This window comes from Tyto alba, unplaced genomic scaffold, assembly GCF_018691265.1.
Source record: "Tyto alba isolate M040663 unplaced genomic scaffold, T.alba_DEE_v4.0 Super-Scaffold_38, whole genome shotgun sequence".
Classification (NCBI taxonomy): domain Eukaryota; kingdom Metazoa; phylum Chordata; class Aves; order Strigiformes; family Tytonidae; genus Tyto; species Tyto alba.
In genome coordinates, this window is record NW_024881313.1 from 3476701 (window position 1) to 3496450 (window position 19750).

Below are 19750 nucleotides of genomic sequence, written 5' to 3' on the forward strand. Positions count from 1 at the left end.
TGATCCAGAAATCCCAGTTTCAGACAGCAGGTTAGTATCGGCTTATTGCTCTGGGGCATTCTGAGAAAAGGAGCAAAGCTAGGGGAAATGTGGTGAGAGAGAGTGGAAGTACCCAGAGCAATGTGCAAAATGCAAAAGATTTTGTTTCCTAGACCTTTTTGCATCTGCTTACTTCGAAGAAGGAACACTGGCGGCCACTGATGTAGGTACCGCAAATAGTTAAGGCTGGTTCCTGATCTGGCTTTGATTAGAAGTTACTGCTTCAGCCAGTTTCTATGTGGATTTTCACTTGTATGACAAAGGTTAAATTCACCCTTCCAAGGTCCGTTAAAAAATACTCAGAATAGGTACGTTGAGTTTGCTGCTTAAAAATACATTGACCTCATAGAACTTTTGCAAAAAAACCTCACAAAAAACCCCCCAAACCCCACCACTCCAAAAACATTTGCCTTCAACACTGATTTTTTAGTAACAGAAAATAAAGAAAAACTGCTTGTGTTTGTATAATCCTGGATAATTTTAGCCTCTCAAAAGTTAGTCGTAATGCTTGTGTTCTGTGCCCTAGTTTTTTTCCTGGTACATAGGGAAAACAACTCTGACAAAATAAGCATCTTTCTTTAGCTATCCTGCTTCTGTTTTCATGCTTGTGCTTGATTACGTCACCAGTTTCACACAAGAAATGTAATTGAAAAGCTCTGTAGGAAGCTATATATCTGTATATACAGGGACAAGGACCTTCATTATTGACTGTCCCAGCCAGGAGGGGCTTCAGATGGAGCCCCCTCCTGCATCACCCTTCTTCCTTCTAGGAGCTTCTGTCCCAAAAGCAGGCTGGTTTATTGAGGTGTTGCGCACCCAGTCAGGAGCCATGTGGTATTTCTGTTCTCGTGAATGATGTAAAAAAAGTAGGAGAGCTTGGTTTAGCTGAGAAATTTGCCGTGAAGATAGAGGATAGCTTGCAACATGTCAGGGTAAGTAATTTTGTGCAAGGTTTCCGACGGCTGTGTTCCTGATGGAGGGCTGGAGTTTGTCAACAGGGGTAGTATGGTTTTTTGGGTTTTTTTCTTTTTTTTTTTGCTTATAATTGCATCTGCAGTAGGTAATGCATCTCCATTAGGTAAACAATGAACAAGCCCACTTTTAAAATACTAAGATCTGACTGTGGAAATCTAGTGAAGTCAACTCTTCAGAGGTCCCCAAATCCCAGTTATGTTTCCCTCTAAAAAATCTGAGGCTGATGCTAATTACCATTAAGAGCTGCTCCTCATATTAGATTCAATGCTTCTAATTTCTAGTTTGTGTCACGACCTGTTTAAGGAGATTAAATGACGCGGGATAATTGATTCCTCATCTGGGAGGCAGACTGAGTGCATTAAATCAATCCTGTCCTCTTCCACTTTATTGCCACTGAAATTTCCTTAATGCGGCTGATGTTTCCTCTTCTGCCTCTTTCCCCAAATAGTGAACTAGGTAATACCCGTTTCTTTTGCGTGCATGGCCTGCTGTCTCTGGGAGTAACTAGCCCTGTTTAGCTCTGGTCTCTAATCTGCGGGGATATGTCTTCAGAGAACAGGTTTTCATTCCATAAGTACAATGCAAAATGTTTCTGTGTCCACCTCTGGGTATGGAATCTGTAGGGCTATAGCTGACAGACTATTCGTAGCTTAAAGAAAATTATGACCTGCTAGATTTTACTCGTGGCAACGCTGACCACAATACTTAGAGAGGCAACACTGGCAATGGTCCTTCCTTTCAACAGAAGGTAAGAATTTATGTTTGCAGCCGGTGTTTCAGCCTGTATGTGCTTGTTATGTCCTGGTTGCTATTGTCGCTATGAGAAATTGAGTTAAAACCTGGGTTTAACATGTCCACGTGGACATCGTGATGCAGAGCTGCCCTCTGAAATAATTCAGCGCTCTGCCTCTGCGAAACCCAAGTCTGCAGCAAAGCTCCCGGACGGGTGGTGCTCATCTCCTCGCTGACAAAGGAGCCCGAACTGCAATGGGAGAGTGCATGGAGCAGAAATGGCCAACGTCCCTACTCGTTTGCTCCTGGATCCCGTTGGTGCTAACCTGAGCCCCCCGGGGGACCCTTTCGGTGGGGCTGTGCGGCGGCGGGAGGGTGAGGTGGGCCCTGGGACACCAATTCGTAGGCTCTGCCAGACCTCGGCTGGCTTCGAACCTCCACGCCTTGCTCCTTGCGCGGGCCGCTGCCGTGCCTGGGCAGAGGAGAGCGGCACCGGCCGGGCTCGCGCTGTCACACCACTGCCCGGGCAGAAAAAACACCGGGGGCCCTCGCGCTGGGGGGAGTAGCAGGGAAAACAGGCAGGGGAACGGCAGTCTGTCCCAGGCGGTTTTTCTTGGCTGACAGCCAACCTAAGGAAATTTAAAAACCCCTGGGTAATTCGTTGTTGACATTTCTGTATTAAAATATGTACATGCAACCAGCATGAAATGCACAATGCAGTTTGAGCTTTGTTACTTTTCCCATCTCCTATTAACTCCTGTTTTCCAGTGGTACATTGTGGACCAGGCCATTCATGCAAATGTGGGCTCTTTTATGATAGAGATACTCAGTTTTGGACAATTTAAAAAATATATTCTCGCTGTCTTTTTGGAAAACCATCAGCCAAAATGACTTTTTCGTTATATTTTAGTTTGAAATATTTCTGTTACCAGAGGTTCCTTCTTACCTGCAGCTATCTACCACTTCCATGAATAAAGAAAATGATTTTATCATGGTGGGGTTTTTTTGGAGTCAGGATTCCTTAAAATCATATTAAAAAAAAACAAAACAAAAAAAAAAAAACACTGCCCAAGTTTTAAGTCTCCTGAAAAGCAGAATAATGGAAAAAGCTGCAGCAAAAACATCCGTAGCCTAGGAAGGACATGCCACTGCTCACAGCCCCCGGTGTAAGTTGTGTATGGGAAGAGAAAAAAGGTTGCTGACACACACACACAACTTTTTAAGTGTGCTCAGCAGACCTGTTGCTGTGGTAACTAATCAGAAGACTGTAACTTCCCCGAAGGAGTGCTACTTGCACTGCACCAGATGGCCGATAAATCACATAGTGACATTTTCTGTCCCTTGTATTACTGTCCGATCATTTCTTTAAGCGCCGTGATTTAAATTGCAGCAATTTACACATTATTCAGGCACGACACACTAATATAAAATACAAAGCTGCTTCAGGTATGGAGTCACTTTAATGAGCCCCTGTATCACCTGCATGACAGCAGCACTGGTTTTTGTCTTGTGTATTGATGTTCAAGCTGTTGCAATTTTATGAAAAATGCTAAGCTGAGAGAAAGGATGCTTGACTTTTAATATAATTTTAATAAGGTGACTATATAGCACGTAGTTACTATAGCACATTTCTTGCAGAGGGAAGTGAGACAGCTTTTCCAGTTCATTGGTCTGCTACCAGCATTTCTGTACAGGCATCATCATAACAATGGAAGCATACATGAAGATTAAACAGGATCATTGTGTAAGAAACCAATACTGTTGTCTCTGTATTTTCTGCTTCTTTGTTGTTGTTACTAGCTTATCTTCTCAGGATGACAGATCTTCTTCCACCCACCTCGGGTATTTATTATTATGAGTCTTAAGCTATTGATAAGTGTTTTAGCCTCATTGTTACAAGTGCTGTTCTAACACACTAAAAAAGCTCCAGGCTTATGGACTTTATAAGCCGATAATAATGTATGCGTCTTGTGATACCTTTTAGGGTTATGAAAGTAAGTATGCTGACATAGCTTACTGTAAATTAAAACAAGCAAAATGACAATGTTTATGAAAACAGGGTAAGAGACTGATACTTTTTTGATAAATCATTACTCCAGAAGAAGGCAACCTTTTTGAATGGACAACGGTGCCGCTTAGTTGTGTGGTTCAGTGCTGTGCCTGATAGGTTTCTAGACACTGAGGGTGACTGCAGCACGCCCCAAGTCCTTGCAGCATGCTGTCTTCTGTCCCCGGGACATGGGGTAAGCAGTTGTGTTCTGTTACGTCCCTGGTGCAATGGAGAAATTAATCACCTTCCGTGGTATGTGAGTAAGAGCTTGGCATCTAAACCTGCAATGACATCTTATGTACAGCTGCATCCATTTTCACAGATTTATCTTCAGTGGTATCGATGGATAAAGGGGCTGCAGCCAGGATTTCTCCTGTCTTTTTAGTTTTGAACGTTCACTGAGCCCAGCAGGTGACATCTTTACTTCACATCAGAACACTGCACCTGCCACCTTTAGTGTGGGAGAAGCACTCTCAGTTATCTGCTCCAGTCTCCCAGCTATGTAAAAAACCCAGAACACCCAAGCATCATTGCTATTTTTTGCTGTTTTGTTCTATGACTTCAGCTGACTTTACTGGCCTATGTTGTAAATATTATGGTAGGGTCTCACATGGTTTTTCGGTGTTACTGACTTTTCTGTATGTAAGAAGTTTTTTTGTTCCTATAACTCACAGTAAGAGAAATAATTTAAGTTTAGTGGGATGCTTTTGTGCACATAGGCTTGGAATTCTGATTTAGCAGGAACCAGGTGCATTTGTTCTGTACAACCCCAGCTCATCTGAATTTTAGGTAACCCAAATCTGTGTTCCACCAGAGGGAACAAGACTAACACAGTGGCTTGAAACAACAAAAATGAATACCAACAAAAAGGCTTTCTTGGCTCCACTACCCTTTGACCAAAATCTAGCATAGTACGTCTTTTTTATATAATTTCAACACTTAGATGGTCTTTTCTACTGTCTGCATTAAGCCAGCTTCTCCCCTTCTAAACTGTGTTTGCTGAGAAAACTAGTTCCATTAGTTGTATGCCTGCATGGCTGCAGCCTTGAACTTGCAAAGTATTTTGGAAATGATGAATCAAAGATTAGTGCTGAAGTGTCTTGAGGATTTCAGGTACTAGTTCTGCTGAATAGGCTTTGATCTCCAATGAAGGAGGTGTTAGAAGAACAAAAATGAACTGTATCTTAAGATGTATGTTGCTGTGTTTGCCTCTCGGTCTCTTCCTTTCACAGATGAAACATGGAAAGGGTTCTTTGAAATTCTGTTTTCTAAAGATGTGTCCTTCCCGCTCTCTTCCTTTGATGTTGCATCCCACTGGAAACTAATCTTTCAAGGGAGAAAAAAACCTTTTTTTTTTTTTTTTTTTTAAAGATATCCATAAATTCTGCTGTTATGTTATTAAAGACAGAGCAAATAATCAATAGATAAGCATTGTGGCTTTGTCCTAATTACTATAATTGTGTATCTTCTGTTTATGCAGCAATCTCCATTCAAAGATTTCAAAGATGCAGCTGTTGAGTAAATGCTCTCCCCATTTCATGTATGAGGTAATTTAACTGCCGTGAGGTTATAAGATTTATCCAAAGCCAAGCAGCAAGCTTATGGCAGAACGACATACACCCCAGGCTCTCTTGATTCCCAGGACTAGGCTCTAACCACTCATCCTCGCTGCTTTACACAGTTCATGACAGCTTACACAGAAAGGAAGCATCACAGATTCCTGTGTCGCCAGTATGTAATCGTTCTGTAGACAGTCTAATAATTCTTAGGTAGATTATGCTCAGCCATAATCATCTCCAGTGTAATTAAGAGAATAGACTTAGTCATCTAAGTGAGCATAATATGGGTAATGTAAGTGGTGTGTTATAGGATATAATTTAAACCCGCTTTTAAATTGCACCTGCTCTTTTCATCGGCTATCTTTCTGATTCTAAGAAGCAAGCTGCCTATGACGCAGTTTATCCTTGATGTAACTCCAGAGCAAGAAATTTGGGTTGTTATGTTCAACTGAAGTTGTTACAATTAAATTGGTATAAACTGCTCAGCTTTTCAGTGATTCAAATCACCTTTCAAGTAGGCATTTTAAGCAGGAGATATCCGGCCTTTTTTCTGTTGCAAAACATACTGAATTGTAATTCTGATGACAGCAAACTGATACCAGAGGAAAACAAAGGTCTTGTTTAAAATACATAATGGAAGATCTTAGAGTATGAAGGGCTCCATGTTGCTGATGATCAGCCCTGCTTTTTAATCAAAAGCACTGAGCCTAAGTAAGGACTTCTAAATTATTCCCTATTCAGGTTACTGATACACCCCCAAAAGGTGGAGATGCCACAATATTTCAGATTCACTGAGGTTTAGACTGGGAACAGCAAAGTATTTTCTCTTTTGGTTATATAATGAAGTTGCAACTTCTGGCCTGCAATTAAGTTTGACAGCAACGGTGTCCAAAGCTTACTCATAATTTCTAAACACATGCAGACCCATGGATCCTTCTGCTTCTTGTGGTGATGAGAGGAAATTCTTTTTGCTGCATACAGTTCCAGGATTTTTCCTCCTAAATTTTCTATTCATGTAGGATCCCATATACAGATTCTCTCTGGTTTTTTGTTTTTCTTTTGCCAGATTACTAAACTAGACCTAATGATCTAATAAGCAGTGTGATATTTAAGTGTCTTGATTCCTACGTTGTAGGAGTGCGTGACATGTAGTACTAACTGAAATTTGGACTATCAGTCCTGTTCTTTTTGTGGCAATTGATTCTGCAAACATGTTAGGCTGGCTTGGACCATGTTTAGGCTCCTGAAGAGAATTAGGAATAAAAACAAATATCCCAATAAACCCAACTCTGACCACCAAATTGTGCAGCACTATGGAAGGCATGCTGATGGGTAATTAATTCTGCCGGCAATGAGCAGTAAAACCTGTGAAACGAGGCAATAGCTGAGAAGAAACCTCTTGGACTTAGGCACAATGCTCTTTTATAGATTTCTATATTTTCTGTGCCTTCCCCAGGTCCCACAGTGCTACACCAACCCAACATACTTGCTTCTTCCTGCTCTTATGCTGAAACACTCTAGTTTTTAATACTTTTTTCTGTCTACTGGCTCATCCTTGCCTTTCTGACCTCCCCAGCTTCCTTTTAACCTTCCCATCTCCCCATCAAACATACTTGGCAGTCCCTTCTCCACACTCAGTGTCTGGTCTGGGGCAGGCACTGGTGGAGCGTAGAGCAAGGTTCCTGTCCTTGAAGACAGAGACAGAAATGTTAACGGCACTGCCTCACGCCCCAGCAAACCATCTTTGTTGCCCTAAACCTGAGCTGTTTAGCCAGCTAGCTGTGGATCTGCATGACGATGCCTAGCAGCGAAGCTGTTTTCACCTGGGGTGGAGCACACAGGACAGCCCCAGTCGGGTGGGTTTGGCAAAGGGAGCGGGTTACCTGCTCGGCGTGCTGTGCTCTGCACAGGGGCCGCAGCGGGACGGTCGGTGCCACCGAGCTCCGGGCCTGGCGGTGCTGCTGCTCTTGCGCCCGAAGAGCTGAGAGGTCCCCCGGGGTTCAGGGGCAGGAGCCTGCTGTGATGCTCCACACGCGGCCAGCAGAGAAACCCCCCGTCACCAGGCCATCATCCCCTCAGCCTTGGGAAGTTTGCCGGACTCCTTACCTATGGGTGCGACAGCTTAACTGCTATGGGTGCGACAGCTGTAGCAGCTGCATTTTACATTACCTGCTTCACTTTCTAGACTGAATCCGTGTGCGAGGCAGGAACGCAAAGTTACCCAATTATGTGACTAAAACTGAGCAAAGGAGCCCCTTCCCTTCCAACACCTACGGTAAAGGGAGCATCTGTGCTCCCTCTTGGTCCCCAAGATGGGCTGAGGGACAACCGTGCCCCGCTCTCCGCCCACGCAGGCGAAACGTGGATGATGCTCGGCGCTTTTCCGGGCGGCCCCGGTGCGGCGTTGGAGGGTACAGCGGCCCACTCCACCCACCCGCGACCACCACCTCCTGCCCTGAGGGTAGCAGGCGGCCGCCGGGAGCCCCGGGACAGGCGATCTCCCTCTCACGAAGCGTCGCGAAGAGCCCGGGCAAGTACCAACGCGGCTCTGAGGGAAGATTTGGCGGTCCCCGAGGCCCGCGGTAACCGTGGGGCAACTCCTAGGCAGGCGACGCCGGAGCGGGGTGAGTTGGGGCGGCCGAGCTGCGCTGACCCACGCGGGGACCGGCCGCAGCACGACCCCACACACACTCCCCCCCCCCCCAAAAAAAAAAACCAAAACAAAACAACAAAAAAAATCAAAACAAAAAAAAAACAAACCGCCGCCGCGGCCGGGACTCGCCGCGCGGAGCGGTTCGGTGGCGGCGGCGGCTGCGCGCGCAGGGGGAGAGGGGGGCCGCGCGCCGCGCCTGCTCCCACCGGCAGGGGCCGCCGGCAGCGGGCTGAGGGGAGCGGAGCGGAGCGGAGCGCTGAGGTGCGGTAACGGAGCCGGTAACGGTGCGGGCAGGGCGGTCACCGCGGCGGGGCCGGGCCGGTGCTCACACGGCTCGGTGAGGCGGGCGGGTGCGGGGTGTGCGGGCAGCGAGCTACCCGGCGGGGCTCGCCCCGTCAGGGAGTGGAGCCGCCGGGGGTGGCGGGGGGGGGGAGGATGGCGCAGGGCCGGTTTCCCGGGGTCGGTGCGGGCGGCGATGTCCCTCGGCGCCCCCGCGCACCTGCTGCCGCGGCGGGAGGCCCCGCGCCGCGCGGGGCGGGGGCCGCGGGCACCGCGTAACATGGCTGCCCCGCGGGGGCGGCGGGGCGGGGGCTGCGCCTGGCGCCGGGCAGCCCCGTCCCCGGCTGTCCCTTGCCTTCCAGGTGGAAGCAAGGCTCCCCGGCTGCCCGCCGGCCTGGCTGCTGCTTTCCCGGCTGCTCTGGAAGGGCCCGCCGCGGCTTGTGTGCCCCCCTTGTTTTGTTTGGTTTGGTTTTGTTTTTTTTTTTTTTTTTTTTTTGAAGGTGCCTTTTCATATAGTCACCTTGAAATCTAGATGCCTTCGTGTGCATTTCTAAGCGTACTGTGGTAGGTGTGCAATAGTTTCAGGCTGATGAGCAGACATACCTTCCTGCAAGATTCTGCAAAACTGAGGTCTCTGTTAGCGCTACTGTAATAATACTGAAGGCTAAGATGAACCTGCCTTAAGAAAAAAAAAAATATCCTGTACTAATAATTGGAGGGGAAAAAAAATATTGAAACAGCATCTCAAACAGAAGACAGCTACGTTAGGGCCCTAATCCTGTGAGTGCACATACGTATGAATCTATCTCTGAAAAATATTCTTAGAACTGAGTAAAGCCATCCATACCTGTAAGGTATGAAATTCGAATAATCCTGGAGAAGTGGTTGTGCTGCAGTACACATGGTAAATTCTGTGATGCAAACTATCTGTGTATGCTAAATTTACTCAGTAGTTTAGAAGATAATAAATACATGAGCTTGTGGGAAGTGGAGTGTCTGACTCATTTGGTTTTTGACTATTACCATTTCAGCTGTTGGTCTAAAAGCTGTTTTAGAATTAGGGATTTAAAGCACCTCTAAGCATGCCGGTTTGTTCATACTGTATGTTCCAAACCCTCGAACTAAACAAAAAGAAATCTCCAAACAAACCCTCAATCATATATGTTTAGGAAGTTGATCTCTGTAAACACAGGACTTCCACTGATTTGCAATGAATCAGGACTGAAGTTAAACCATTCGTAGTGCTGTGAACTTTTCCAAGCTGTTTAGAGCCCAGAGCTTACATAGACAGTTTAAAAAGACAGGTTTTATATTGAGGCACATGTGATGGATGGAAATGCTTTATTGATATTATGAGTAGGTTTTGTCCTCTCCAGAAAAGTATTTCTGATGCTTAGAGTGTAAGAATTTTATGGTAGCTTCCTTTTTTGGGAAGACATTTATAACTTCACCCCCCTCCACCCCCTGCCCCTGGAAAAGTAGGACATGGCTTAAGCTCCATTTTAGTCTTGCTGAGTTTGGTATTTTTGGTAAAGGGTACTGAATTTGGCTCTCCATCCTCCCCTTCAAAAATCATCAATCATGGAGGCTTTATGCAGCTTTCATGTGAGAAACTGTGCTAGTTTATGCTAGAAGCTTCTAGTAAGAATTTCTGTATTTATTATGGACTAGTTGTGAAGCTGGATGTTGTCTCTGTAGTGTATTGGCCTTCTCTTTCTGTAAATTCAGCACGTTGAGAAATGGCACAGAGTTGCTGCCTACACCTTGCCTCTCTGCAAGGTAACCAAATGGCTGGTTTCTGCCACAATGTGTTGTGTTACATCCTAACATTTGCAAACTCCCTTGCTAGTATTGCAACACCTGCTGTTGTTTTAGGCTGAATTTTAAACTAAACTGAGACTTCCGATGCTTTTTATTTTACCCCTTGTTAATACAACAGTGTTGCTAACTTGAAATGACTACCCGTCAGTGTGCGTTAGCCAGGTGTGTGTGGACAGCCTCTCCTGTGCGGTGAGGAAGACCTAACAGCTGCAAAACTGGATTGTGCAGGGTGCTTTACAAAGAGGGAAAGCTACATGGCTAAGTGTTACGTGGCATTTAGCGACTTCTCATTGTGAAGTTGTGTGTTGTACAAAGATGCTTTAGATGCCAGCAGCTCCTAACAAGGGTCTCTGCCCCAGTGACAGCAGCAGGAAAACGGGTGCTTCTCTGCAAACTGGAGAGTGGTACAGATACGGCCTTAAGACTGCAGGCTTGAATAGCAGCTACAAAAGGAATAGAGTTGTGTGACTGCTTGGAGACTTAATTAAGTGCACTGACATCCAGTCAGTGAAAAGTCTGTATAAATAATGAATCTTCCCGGTATGCACAGCCTGTGATGGAAATGAGACTGAAATCTGTTGTCTTCTGGACGACTGACCCTGAGTTGCTTTTAAATAGAACGTTTTCATTAACATAATTCAGATTCCTTGAGGCAAAAAATAAGATACTACCTTCTTTTGAAAGATGACTACTTCGAAAGGTTGGACAAGGGTGTATTAGATGACAAAAATAAACTGGTTGCTCAAGGGACTGTAAACTTTAGTAACAGCTGAGATCTTACCATTTGTTACGACTTCAGATGCTGAAGTTTTACCATGCTCTTTTGATGGCCAATATCTAAACTGTTAGTTGGTGTTAAAAACTCTGGCAGCTGTTTCCAGCAATATTCTGAATTTTCCCACATACAGCAAGATAAATATTTTCAGTTCCTTCCAAGTCTGTTATGCATTTGCTCACTTAAATGACTGAGGGAGGCGTACTGCTTAGGAAAGTTTTGAAGCGCCACTTGATTTTATGCCTGTCTAGGGAATTGCTACTTCTTGTAATTTAAAAATAAAAATAAACTTACTGGAGAAAATGGCCGTCCCAAATTTCTGACTAGTTTGGGATGTTGCTCATTTTGAGCAAATTCTTGAGAATTTTCCAGCATGGAGTTAATGTACCAAAAAAAAGTTGAGCACAGCTTGCTAATAAGATTCACCTGCTGATGACTTCTCTTAGATATCTTCCCAGACACAGCTTAGAGGGACAGAGACAATCAAAGAAGTTGAGTGTGGCATCTTCAAGTGGTAAATTGCTGTCATCATTCATTGGTGGTAAGGAAAGAGTCAAACAGTTTGACTAAGGTCTAATAATGAAATGACCAAACCACAGGGACAGAGATCTGGCGTGGTTTTGTGCTTTATATTCAGGAACAGCCTTTGCTTTCTAATTGCTTAATAAATGCAACCTTCCTCTCTCCTGATAAGTCATGCATTAAAGCTGTCCAAATTGTCAATTAAAAATACAACCTTTCAGTGTTTTCTAAGACAGAAACAATATTATTGTTGTGCCTTTCAGTTTGCTGTCTTTGTTCTGTGCCTGCAGCTGAATGAATTTTGCTTTTCATTTCTGTTTTTGGAAACAGTGCTTTTCTGCAGGATGCAGAGGTCACATGTCTCTGCGTGCATAAGACACTAGGCTTGATTTGTAAATGGAAATACAAGATTGCCTCAGGCACAGGAAACATCTTAATCTGAAAGTTAAGATAGTGGTTCAAAAGCAACAACTAAACACTGAACAAAGTTTTCACAGTTGTAACTGACCTTTCGCCTGCCACCCCATTAAAAATATGGAAGAGTTGAGAATAAATAATGTGTGGCCAATTTGATATATTTTTCCCTTCCTGATGAGATAGCCTTGGTCCATATCTGAGGACCCTTGTTCGGATGCTGCTTCTCAGTTTTTCATTGTAAATGTTTCTTGCAGGTTAAGTCACTTACCCTTTCCGGTAGCCATGAAAACATATTTATTGAAATCTTTAAATATTGGAGAAATAGTTCAGAAGTATTAGCACAGCTGGGTTTCTGTTTTATAAAAGCTCAAAATATAGCCAGCAAAAGTCATCCTTTAATACCCAGATATAAGTTGTATGTCTTTGTAAAAGGTTTAATGCGCTCTCTGGACTTTAAAGGCAGTTCTAACCTCTTTTGCAATATAAATGTTAAAGAAAATACTGTCATCACCAGAAATGCACTCAGAACTTATCTACAAGGAGTTTATCAGCCTCTGTACTTCTGGTACCTAAAATACCTGTTCCAAACCATCTTTAATTTGAAGAAACTATAGAAGTGAGGGTGGAAAAATGAGGCTATATGATCAGTAAAACTGGTGTTGTGACCAAACTGCTGTTGACGTCTGAGGTGAAGCCCGGTGTTAACCCTCCCATCTTTATTTTTGGGGACACCCACACTGTCTTGGAAACATGATGTTGATTATCACACCGTTAACAGTGGGTTATATGGGACAGTCACAGCTGTGCTTGGAAAACTGGCAGTTAAGAGGGGTTTAGGCTTCACCCTGTACAACACTTTGATTATTTCTGAAAGCTCAACAGTGATGTCAACAAAACTCTTGAAGACAAACTTAGAAAATGTTTGAAAGCATGCATGTGATGTATCTATACAACCTCACTAAGCTGAGTGAAAAAGTGTGTTGTTCATGGTTCCGTCCATGCTGGAAGACTTGCTAGCATCGCTATGCTGAGTAATGAATGCAGCAATTATGCTGCAAGGTGAAGGTTTGGCTTGATCAAGTTGAAGTTTTGCCAGTTGTGAGTCAAATCATATCAATAGAAGGCAAATTTTACAGTTAAATTCTACTCATAGTAACATGAGGTGAATGTTTTTCTGTTAGTGCTGACAACTTGGTCTCGCTAAACGTCTTGTCCTTAATATCTACTTGAGCATTGGTTTGATTTCTTGTGAAGAGGAGCTGTAATGGCAGTAGCTGACTTCTCATGTAATATCTTTTACTGGTCTGGTATTGCTCTACATGATGATGACTAGGTATTATTCAACTTTTAGGCAAGAGGCTATATTAGTGTAGAAAACAAAAATCTTGCATAGCATGTTAAGGCCAGAACTGGTTGTACTTGTGCATCATTTAACATGTCCTAAATGGTGTCTTGTCAGGAAAGGAGTAGCTCTACACATAGGAATAGCTACTTCAGAATTTTTTCATTTGGTGTAACTCTTAATTGACATTAACAGTAAAACTTAATTAGCATTTCAGAAACACCAGCTAACCTAACTTGTATTAAAATCAAAGGGTTTTCACTTATGCGACTTTAGGAGCATCTTTAGCTTTACTTGAGATAAAGTTGCAGGACATTAATTTAGCAGCAATTAAAAAAGTGAAGAGCAAATATTGGTTCAGTTCAATAAGCATGAGTTAAATTGTTAAATTTCAAGACACCCTTTTTTTGTCCTGGTTTTCTCACATTAATCCTTTTTATTGTCCACTGCTTCCTAGCTAGTGCTGCACTTTTATTACAAGCCTATTGTTTTGTTTGCCTATTGAAAGAAAAGACAGGGAAAAGAACTTGCTGTTGGTGAAAGCAGTTTCACTATTTCAGAAATAAGCTTTATAATTGCTTGAACAATAAGTTATTAGAAGAGCTTCAAAATCTAATAGTTCATAACATTGAATTTTTATTTTTATTTATTTTTTTTTTTTTAAATAAGACATAGCAACTATGAAAGCTACTGTTGGCAAGCCAGTTTTCACATAATTTGTAACTCTAAAACTAGCAATTACTTCGTGCTTAATGTCTTCAGGGTATCTTGGCAAACAAGGAAAATTAGTTGGCTTGAAAAGAGTTGATATCTATTTGATATGAGGGGGATAAAGTTATTTTTCTGAGAAGTAATTTTATTGCTGCAGTCAAATTCTTGAACTTTATAAAAGATTATTTCAGTACTAAATTGCAGCTTTTGGAGAAGCAGTACACAGTGTTATTCTGGAAAAAAAAAAAAAAAACAAAAACCAAAACAGAACAAAACCCCAAAGAAGTCTTGAGCAAGTTAGTATTACAATCTTCCTCTCTCCAGTTTGGACTCTGACTTGCTAAGCTCAGAGTGCTTTGTTGTGGATACATAGCTATTTCAGTTTTCCTGGGTCAGGGGGAAGGCTCCAAAACACACTGAATAATTTATGCCTGTCCCTATTCTCCTAGGAGCGTGGCTTCGGTCTCTGACAGTCTTGTGTTCATGAGGGGAGGATGGGCTACTGCAATCTGTCCTATGTGTCTGTTGCTGTAACAGTATTATTTGTCTGTTCCTTTTTTTATAAGTGAAAAATGACGTCTAAATGAAGCTTTCATCAGATCATGTTGCAACCTTTATGTACAGACTTTTATTCCTTGATAACAGCTCTGAAAGTCAGATTGTAGGCAACTTTTGACACTAATAGTGCGAGTTGTTCTAATTAGAATTTGTGACCCTTCTTAATAAGATCCTCATACTGTGAAATGGTAAATAGTGAAACATTCCAGATCTTGATATTTTCAACCTGAAGATTAGTATTTTATGTCTACCAAGATTTATGGGTTAGTTTTCTTGAGGTGGTGCTAGGCAACAGCATTTCCACGTTCACCCTATTTCAGGAGTATAGTGAAGTTCAGACATGTTTATAAAGGTCTGATAATTGTTGTACCTGTTGTTTCACATTGTGATGGTTGGAGCCAGACATTGCCCAGTGGATTTACTCCTTTCTTTCTGCATCAAAATACGTATGAGCTTGGCTGTTTTACCATCCACAGTAATGGTGATTTGTTCATAGAATTAATTTGTCTTGGCAGTCTCTAAATGAGATTTAACACAATAAGAGAAGATCTTAATAAATGAACTTGTTAAATAGAACTTATTCATAATGTCAGAACACAAATTAAGTGCCACAGTGACCAGGAAACTCTAGAAAAAATACAACCACATGCAACATTGCATCCCTGCTGTAGCACACTTTTGTCAAATAAAAGGTAGCGAGTGGAGTATATTACCTTGTGGCTGTCACTCAGAACTGGTTTTCCAGCCTTTGTGTCCACTATGATTCTAGATCAACCAACTGTGATGCCTGTTAATTACCTGAAACTACAGCAGGGATTACGTAGTGACACAGCATAATGTACAGCTCTGTGTCTATTTCTAGTGCTTTCATATGTAGAACGGGTTTGGATGTAGCCCATAATAGACTGTATGGCCCCTGTTTCTCCTCGCTGGCAGTGGCCTGCCCATCCATGCGTGTAGTGGTCTGCAATCAAATCTAGGGCCTGTTGACATACAGAGTAGGTTTACCTTGGTCTACACCAAAATGTAGGTCTGAGGCATGATCTGTTGAGAAAATGAGGCCTCTGTGCTAAAGAACCGTGTGAGTGGGCAACAAGGTATTCTTTGAGACCTATCTGCAGTCATTCCCAGTGTTTGCTCAGGTTTTCACAATTGCTTTTTGTTGGAGGAGCAAATAATCTGTGAAAAAAGAGTAGGGATTAACAGTAGGTGGTTTTATAAATTAGCCTGATTTATCAGAGGTACCGTGAAGGAGGAATATTCAGTTCCTCATGTAGATGAAAGATGCTCGTTTGATATTGAGACAGGATGGTACCTTGTGAGAGGGCATAGAGGTGGCAAATGTGTGAGAATGATGACAACCTGAAGCTGAACTAAGAAAAAATGAAAATGAAGTAGGCAAGTAGAAGTGTCCTGCTTAGGTAGCTGCTAACAGACTGCTTTAGTTTCATGATGGAGGAAGATAAAGTTCAGTAGTGTTCTGAACAAACACAGGTTGAAGGTGTATCTGAGAAACTGCCATCCTTGTCATATTTAAAATGAACCAAATGAGGTTCTAGGAAAAACTGCTACCTAGAAAATTGAGTAGCTTTAAACTGTAGGAGACTGCTAGCTAGCTTCCTCCTGTAGAACATAATTTAAGATCGCAGTGCCAACTCTTACAATAATCATGTTTTCAGTATGAGGTTGTAACATTCAGCTTGCAGTGTTTAACTGTTATATAACCCCCTGTATGAAATCTACTGTGTATTGAAGTGAACTCTAGTTATATAGTAGATTACTATACTTTCATACTTAAAAAGCATTACTAAAATGGCAATTTGTTTTAGGTTCAGTAACTGTAGGTATATTTAAGGGGAAAAAAAAAAAATCAAAAACCTCACAAATACAATTGGGCCTGCCTTATTCCAAGGAAGACTTCAGGAGTCTGTAGAACATTAGATACCTTCAAGTTTGTAATTATTTTCCCTGCCTACTCAGTCTGTAGGCATGTAAAAGTCTGCCTTGCACACCTTCCAGTTCATTCAGTAACACAGTGCTGAACCATTCCTTCCTATCCTTTTAAGCCTACCTGGCAATATGTTTGGTATGGAAACTGAAGAGCTTAATGTAATAAAAATAAGGACGGTGTATCACTTTAACCTTTCTAGGCTGTTGGATGTCTAATGTCTTTCAGTCTTTCAGCTGCCTTGTGTATTTCAAATAAATCTATGTAGCTTGTGTTTAGGATAAAGAAAATATTTCTTTTGAATACTGAGATCCACAGTAAGCCTGCAAGTTATTAAAAATTTAGAACAGTAAGTGATGACTCTGCCTGAAGGTAGATGTGAACTCTTAAGGTGTTGGAAAGCAGCGACATTGAGATCAGCAATACAGCAAAATAAATGCACGTATTTGGATTAATTCATAGCAAAATACTAAATGGTTTCATTAGTGATGAAGGTTGGGCAACGCTCTACATGCATTTCAGTTTAATCACAAATGATGACTCACAAGTGATAAAGAGTGGCAATTAAAGTAGGGCTTTGTCTTCATGTCTGTCTGCAAGACATTCATCTAGAACCGATAATGTCCTGAGGTTTAGTGGCATAATATGCAAGTTTGCAGGTAGGTGTCCTCTGCCCAATGTATTTTATCAGCTGAAGTAATTTCGGTTTGTTCTTTCCCACTGGTCAAAACTCTGCTTGTAAAAAGGGGTTTGTTTGTTTCCTAGTGCATTTTCAACTCAACTGGCTGGATTATTCTTGTTATATAATTTTATTTATCTAAATTGAAAGGTTATATGAGTTCCCTAGACAGTTAGTTCATCACCCCACATTGTGTTGGTAGAGGACAACTTTAACATATATCTTCTATTGAAGTTTTTTTGCAAGGCTGAGTGTCTGTGTGACCTGTTCATAGTTTGTAGGCAGTCTTAAGAGTTTTCTTCACAAAAAATTACCACTTAATGGATTATAGCCTTTATCCAAAAGACATTCTTTCTTTGTTTTAATATTGGAAGCCTGCTATTCTGTGAGAATTGTGTGCTCAAATGGTACTGCTTTAAAAAAAAGGAAAGTGAAAATTGGATGGTTTGAAAGATGTCCAAGTTAATGATCAAAACCAGTTTTGCACACACCTCCACCCCCAGCTTTACCTTTCAAATAAATTAGCAGTTTTTTGGGGAGAAACTTGATTGTATTGGTTGTTTCTAAGTAGTCCAAATGTGTGCAGATATTTTTACTTGTTCAGGATATCATGGAGGGAGAAGAGGAATATATTTGTTCATTTCAGGGCTGGAATTTCTAGTGTAATGATAAGATCTGTGAAGAAACCTCAGACATCTGTGAGTGCTATGTTAACAAGCAATGAACACCCCACCTTTTTCTTTTGTAGGTGTATGTGCCAGAAGTTTCCCTGAACAGTGAAAAATATGTCAGATATGGCAATGCAAACAAGACCAGCTACAGTACTGTCATAGTCCTGAAGCAGTTTACATTTTTTTATTAATGTATTGTTATTGTAAATGCTTAAAATCTTAAGATATTTGTGCTATGTTATAAGCATTTTAAAGGATATTCACATTAGCCTGCATAATCAAATAAACTGCAATCAATTAACTTTAGGTAATAGCAGCAGTGCAGACAAACTACAGAGAAAATAAAGTGCAATTAGTGCTTCAGTGTCTCTCTGATCTGAGTAGATAAACTGACAGACAGTTTTTGATATAATTGTGCTATATCTTTGTTCTGTTTCCAGTTACACCATTGTCTTTCCTCAGGAATCCCTCAAGCATGTTTTCTCTTTCCTTCTTTAAAATACTGAACAGAGAGAGTAAATTATTTAAAATTATTCTGTGTCTCTGCACTTGTCTGAGTCAGCAGAATACATCTAGGTCATATGTTCCCAAACAGCTCTGGTACAGAATACCGTTTTTCTGTGGGAACTAAGTAGACTCATTAAGGTACAGTTATCTTGCTGGTTTTCTTCTTCTTTACGCCTTCACAAGGCTTGGGTGAAAAATGTCTGAAAATGACTATAATTCTTTTTATTAAAACCGTATAAGCTTCCTCTGATCTGACCTGTTCTTCTGTTATCATTGGACAAACAACTGACAGATAGAGGGAATGCACTGTCTCTTAGCTACAAGAAGCAGTGGTAGACTGAATGATTTTCCAATGCATGTAATTATGAATTCAGCAAACACTAGTTTTGTTTGTTTATTCTTCCTTTCCTTTCCAGAATGGCTGCAGCTCCCCCAAGTTACTGTTTTGTGTCCTTTCCTCCATGTTCTAAAGATGGGCTGGTGGTGTTTGGAAAGAACTCTGCACGGCCTAGGGATGAAGTACAGGAGGTGGTCTACTTTGCTGCTGCAGCTCATGATCCAGGAAGCAAAGTTGAGGTAAGCGTTGATTGTTAACATTCAAACTGTGAGAAACTACTGTTACTGAAAGAAATGAATGCTGTCTTGTTTTCTTGTCAGACTGTAGAGTCCTTGTTCTCTTCACTCAAGCCTCTCGAGTAGAGACAAGATTTTTCAAAGTCCTGAAAGTGAAACTCAGAATGTAATTATTTTGTTTAATTGAGGGAAAATCTATGATCTATATTTTCTTCAGTGGACAGGCTGAACTTTTCACATCTCAGATTCCTGCACCATGTAGCCTATCACCTGCCTTTTCATTTTAAGGGAAAAATATCCTGGCTACCTGGAACTAGAAGCAAATTTTCAAAGTTTGCCACTTGTCATAGGAATTGTTCTCATTCATGGCTATTTTCTGACAGTTGTAATGGGACCTGACTATGCTAAGCATGTTGCAAAGCAGGTAGCCGGAAATCTCTGCCTCAAAGAACTTGTGCTCTAATAAGGGAATGTGAGAGGTGGAAAATAAGAGCGTAAGCTTTGTAAGCCAAACATAACTTTTGTACATATGGTTGCCTTTAACGTGTTCTGCAGCTGAGGTACCTGCATCAGGGTCAGTTTTCAGTGCTGTGCCCTCCCGGTGACCGTGGAGTCCTGAAGCTGGATGCTGACGCCATGGATGCTGGTTGAAAGGGACCCTGTTGGAAGTCATTTTAATTATAGTCTGTTATTGCAGCTTCACTTTAACAACAGGAGAAATTAAATGATAAGCAGATGTGGAAGGGTGAAGCAAGGGGACAAACGAAACAAGAAGATAGGAAGAGGGGAAAGTGTGCAGTGAAGGTGAAGGGACTGAGGCAGCAGAATGAAAGACAAGGATTGGTGTGGGTAGCTATTTTCACAGAGAACACGGAGCCTGATTGATCTGCATTGTCAGGAGCTTTTACAGTCCACACGTTCTTACTCAGTCTGGCGACT

General features: G+C 42.0%; 1 protein-coding gene across 4 annotated transcripts in view; it reads left to right on the plus strand.

Annotated features, from left to right (window-relative positions):
• The first annotated feature begins 7758 nt into the window (after positions 1 to 7758).
• SCRN1 (secernin 1) overlaps positions 7759 to 19750 on the plus strand; it is a 38593-nt gene continuing 26601 nt past the window's right edge. The window contains exons 1-2 of one of the 4 annotated variants that reach the window (XM_042802127.1): positions 7759 to 7979; positions 18655 to 18814. In XM_042802127.1, the coding sequence (XP_042658061.1) occupies positions 18656 to 18814 (159 nt within the window). In that variant the 5' untranslated portion in view covers positions 7759 to 7979; position 18655. Of the gene's footprint in view, positions 7980 to 8142; positions 8293 to 18654; positions 18815 to 19750 lie in introns of those variants that run through there. The other 3 variants (XM_042802126.1, XM_042802128.1, XM_042802129.1) reach the window with 3 other exon arrangements.